Source organism: Myotis brandtii, unplaced genomic scaffold (assembly GCF_000412655.1).
Source record: "Myotis brandtii unplaced genomic scaffold, ASM41265v1 scaffold123, whole genome shotgun sequence".
Lineage (NCBI taxonomy): Eukaryota > Metazoa > Chordata > Mammalia > Chiroptera > Vespertilionidae > Myotis > Myotis brandtii.
In genome coordinates this window covers 5,752,412-5,757,798 of record NW_005354291.1, presented here as the reverse complement: position 1 = coordinate 5,757,798, position 5,387 = coordinate 5,752,412, and the positions used below count along the sequence as shown (strand labels likewise).

Here is a 5,387-nt window from a genome sequence, read left to right as displayed (position 1 = left end):
GGTGGTATCTGGGGTTTATTTACCTTCTATAATTGAAACTTTGTTGCTTTGAGTAGAGCTCAGAGCCTGCCGCGGCAAGCGGGAAGCTTGGCTTCCTCCATCATTGGGGCAACCAAGCCTCCTGCTTGCTTCAGCTCCATGGCTGCCGGCCGCCATCTTGGTTGGGTTAATTTGCATATAGTCACTCTGATTGGCTGATGGGCGTGGCTTAAGGCATAGCAAAGGTATGGTCAATTTGTATGTTTGTCTTTTATTAGTGTAGATGGGGAAGCTAAGATCCAAAAAGTTTAACAAACTTCCTAAAATCACAATGTTAGGGAGTGGTAGAGTTAGGATTTAGACTCCAGGCTCTTAACTCCCAGTCCAGTGTCCATTCCTATAACAAGCAAGCACTCCTGTGACTAGGAGGGGAATGTACTGGTTTTGACCAAAGGACATCAAATACCATTTGTTCTTTGTCATTATCACTCTTGGGTATTGCTTAACCATTTTCAGAGGATTTTCACACACAGTCTCACCTGAGCCTACAAGTAGGCAGAGCAGATATTATCTTGGAGAGCTTAAAAGACTTGTCTAAAATGACACAGCCAGTACAAGCACAGTACGCAGAAAGCAGCATGGGTAGCATTAGAATTCAGGTCTCTCTGAATTCCAGTTCAGAGGTGTCAGAGGCCATCTCCACTATACACGCCTTGGCACTGCTTTGGTCACACAGGAGAAGTCAAAAATATTTAAAAACAAAAAAACAGTTGCCAAATTGAACATTTTGTGCTTTTGCTCAAACTTTGACAAATGCCAGAGTTCAGCAGGCAATGAATTCAAGTTAATTTCATGCTAAAAGTATAATAATGTATTTTTAAACCACATAAAATATTTTCTAAGGAAATTCGATTTATACACAATTTTATAGAAATGCACATATTGAACAAAGAAAAGTGGACTCGTAACTATTCTAACTACCCACTGATTGAATATACTTGTCTGTCCAAACTATAAGTGGTGATTATTAGAAGATGTTGAGACATGAGAGGAAGAAGTTTTTTTCATTAAATTTACATTATCAATGAACCATACATTCACTTTCAGGAAAAGTGCATTTAAATTATAAACTCGGCCAGCTCTGCTTTTCTTTCCCATGAGGAAATAACATTTCAGAAAAACCAACTATGAATATTGGTTTCTATGTGGAAGTATACATACCTCACATTTTCGAAGTCAGTGAAATTATTCTTTTTAAGAATGGTTTTTCCAGCAGTAACCATGCTCTCAACTATAAAACAGGAAAGAAACTACATTACATTATAGAAGATATTAAGTTCACTAAAGTGTTATTAATCTTAACTTTTGGGGTCCTAGCCAAATTTACTTATTCCAGGGGGGTGGGATTAATTCTAACTGCGCAAGACTGGTACAATATCCGCAAATCAAAAAATGTGATACAGCACATTAACAGATTGTAAGACAAAAATCACAAGATCATATCAATAGATGCAGAAAAAGCATTGGACAAAATCCAACACCCATTTTTGATAAAAACTCTCAGCAAAGTGGGAATAGAGGGATCAAGATGATAGGATCGTGAAGAATACTGCCATCATCTTACCAAGTCCTATCTGCTCTTTCTTTAGATCTGTGCAGTTTCCAATATGCTGCTTTGTCACCACAAGGTAATGATGAGATGCTGCTGGTTTGATATCTTTAAAGCAAACTAGGTCTTCATCCTAAAGCAAAAAACATATCATTTGCCAGTGAATTTTTTAAGAATTAACTAATATGTCCTGGCGAGTGAGGGACAGTGGTTAGAGTCACTGAAGGGTCGTGGGTCCGATTCCCAGTCACAGGCACATACCTGGTTTGCAGGTTCAATCCCCAGTCCCAGTCAGGAGGCAACTAATCAATGTGTGCCTCCCTCTCTCTCTCCCCCCTTCCCACCCTCCCTTCCACTCTCTCTAAACATCATTGGAAAATATATTCTTGAATGGGGATTTTTTAAAAAAAGAATGACCTATTAATGTTCTGGCATATCTTAAACATCATAAATCTCAGTCTAATAGGAAAATGATACTTAATGTTCCAACTATCACATCAATGTTTCTCTCTCTCTTTAAAATCAATAAAAACATATCTTCAGGTGAGGATTAAAAATAAGAAATATTGAATTCTGCAAAGTTAAGAAACTCACTTACCTCTTGCTAACCTAATTGTATATTTAGTAAAATAAAGAATGAATGAGAAGGTAGAGCTGGGTCCCTTCTGACTCTATTTTTTTACCCCTACTTTGCAGGGAGACAACTTATTCTTTCTCCCTGTCAGGTGCTCCCTGCCTCCTCCTTCCCCTAGCCCAGTGGTCGGCAAACTCATTAGTCAACAGAGCCAAATATCAACAGTACAACGATTGAAATTTCTTTTGAGAGCCAAATTTTTTAAACTTAAACTATATAGGTAGGTACATTGTTATTAACTTAATTAGGGTACTCCTAAGCTGGCCTTTGCTATAAATGTCCTCAATCTGATTGAGGTACGTTCGCTGAGGCCGACCTCTTCCAACTCTCCCATCCACACTTGTCTTGTATACTTGTTTCGTCTATCTTTTGTCACCCGTGAGGAATTTGCAAACGTGAATAGCACTAACAACTGCACAATGAGGCTGCTGACTGACTGGCTCACTCAACTCGTGCATGAATCGCGCGCGCCTCCCCCCCCACCCCCTCGCGCTGCATATCCTGTGGCCCGACCCACTGACACCCCCTACTTCTTCTAACGCCACTTCTTCAAAATAGACTCGCCCAGGCCAAAAACTGACTTCTGCCCACGGGCCACGAAGTTTCCATTGCACTGTATGTGCGCGCCTGCACGTAGTATTTTGTGGAAGTGCCACACTCAAGGGGCTAAAGAGCCACATGTGGCTCTCGAGCCGCAGTTTGCCGACCATGGGCCTATGCTCATGAAGACAGGAATTTGTTGTGTGTTTTGTTTACTGCCTCCAACAGTACCTGGAGTAGAGAAGGCACTCAAATACTGAGTGATGAATACATGAGTGAGTTCCCTCTTTCCCACGGACAAAGCTCTAACTCACCAGTCTTCAGTGCTTTCAGAAGCATTCTCTCAGCCCCGACTCCTCCTGTAGTCACCACTCCCTTCCCCTCCTCAAGATTGCCAGACTTCCGTCAAACATTGTCTGTATTTGCTCTCTTCAATTTTTCATCCCCAGAGTCCTCTCAGTCTACTACAGTCTGCCTTCTGCCGCACCACTGGGCTCCTAGAGGTGAATTCATTTTGGGGGCAAAACCAGTTCTGATATAACCTGACCGCTCCACAAGCAAGTAGGAGTCACCTCACCCAGACTTGAGGATAGGGAAGGCTCTTGACATTCTCCCTTTTCTGAGCTTTCCTAGTTTTCCTTGTTTCTTGGACGGCTCCTTCTCTGTCCCCGTTTCAGGTCCTTGTCCTCTGCTTTTCCCGTATGACATCAGTTATCCTTAGGACTCTCTGTAGGCCCCCTCCCCTCCTCCTCCACATACACTTCCTAGGTCAGCTCATTCCCCCTCTTGTCAATTTCCACCTATACGCTGGCAGTTCCTATAATCTGGGCTGGAAATCCAGATCTCCCCACTGTACAGACTATCTAACCACTTACTGCACATCTCTACTTAGATGCCTCACACTCACCTCAAACTCCAAAACCGATCTCATCACTTCGGTACTTCCCACCACTCCCCTGGCCATCGGCTCTCCCCCTTATTGCTAATCTTCAGGACCTGGTACCAGAGTACCCTCGCCAGAAATCTGGAATGATCCTCGACTTGCCCCTTTCTCTTCCTCGTTCTCCCACACCGAAATCGGGGCTTCTCAACCTAGGCACTGTAGATATTTCGAGGCTAGATAACTCTTTGTTGCGGAGAGCTGTCCTGTGCATTGTATAATATTAGCAACCTTGGCCTCTACCCATTAGGTGCCAACAGTCCGCCCTGACCCCACAGCTGTTACAACAAAAAGTGTCGCAAGGCATTGCCAGAAGTCCCCGGGGAACAATAGCCCGGAGGTAAGAACCACTGCTCTCCATCCCTCAACAAGTCCTGCCTGTTTTACCTCCTAAGTATCCTTAAATTGACCCACTTTTCTTCATCCCCACGGAGGCCGCATTCTCATTCCAGGCCCTTGTGGGGCTGGATTCCTCCAAGAGCCTCCCCACAGGTCTGCATGCCTCCAGGCTGGTGCCAGAATGAATGACCTTTCAAAGGCCAAACCCCTCAGGGTCACTCCACCCCAGTATCAAACAGAGCGGGGGCTTCCTGTCACTGTTCAGATAAACATAAAACTCCTTAAAATGAATCACAACACCCTAACCACCGGGGCCCCTGTGAACCTCGCCAGCCTCATCTTCCACCTCAGTCTCCATACTCTCCTTAGCCTGGGTTTCTGGTAGTTGCCCCGGGGCACAAAGCGAACCCCCGGGGTTCTCCCTGCCTTATTGGCTCTCCTGGCCACCTCCTACTTGTTTCTACTCACTTTCCCTGGAAAGCCTTCCCTGGGCCTTCAGATCTGGGCGAGGGGCCCTCCCACAGGCCTGCCAAGTCCTGCAGGTGGCTAAGTGCTCTCACTCGGCTCCCGCTCCGGGCATTGCAACCAGCCGTCTCCATCTCCTCCATCTCCTCCATCTCCATCATCTCCATCATCTCCATCTCCATCTCCCCTCCCCCGTCCGCAGGCATCCCACCCATCAGGGTGTGAATCCTAATGATCCTCATCCTCCTCCTCCTCCTCTTCCTCCTCCTCCTCCTCCTCCCCCTCCGACCGCACGCATCCCACCCGTCAGGGTGTAAACTGGACAGGAAATGCCCTTTATCTCACCACCGACTCTCCAAGTACTTAGGGGGAATTCAATTTCACTTTAACAAGTGAAGGTATAATGAACTACAAAAACAAACAAACAAAAAACACCCACAATCTTTGGATTCTCTTTTGGATTTTCAAAAGGCGGTTTCTTTAAAGGCAGGTAGAACCGACGGAAGACGCGTGTACCTGATGCCTGTTTTAAAATAAATGTGCACACCTTCCAGCCCATTGCGCTTGCAGGAGCCGAGCCCCGCCCCCGTGGCGACCTGACCTCCGACCTCCTCCCCCAGCCCATTTCCGGTCACTATGGCCCACGTGCTCCTCGTCCTCGCCTCGGTGTCCGTACCGGAGTGCGCAGAGCCAGGACGCGGTGTGCAGCAAGGCGGGGCCGGGGGCGCCTGGGGCAGAGGCCCAACACTGGGTCCCCGCAGACAGGCAGGTGCTGGGCTTTATCACCCCCACCCCCACACACTCCCCGGCTCCGAGCAGCAAGTCTGTCATCGGCACTAGGACACCCGCCGCCCCGGCGCTCGAGGCCCCGCTCCCGCTCT

The 5,387-nt window shown here is 46.6% G+C and overlaps 1 protein-coding gene across 1 annotated transcript in view; it reads right to left on the bottom strand.

Annotated features, from left to right (window-relative positions):
* HINT3 (histidine triad nucleotide binding protein 3) overlaps nt 1-5,387 on the bottom strand; it is an 11,074-nt gene that overhangs the window by 4,690 nt on the left and 997 nt on the right. The window contains exons 2-4 of the mRNA XM_005859106.2: nt 5,183-5,385; nt 1,604-1,721; nt 1,201-1,270 (exon numbers count right to left, since the gene is read on the bottom strand). Of these exons, the coding sequence (XP_005859168.1) occupies nt 1,201-1,270; nt 1,604-1,721; nt 5,183-5,385 (391 nt within the window). The remainder of the gene's footprint in view (nt 1-1,200; nt 1,271-1,603; nt 1,722-5,182; nt 5,386-5,387) is intronic.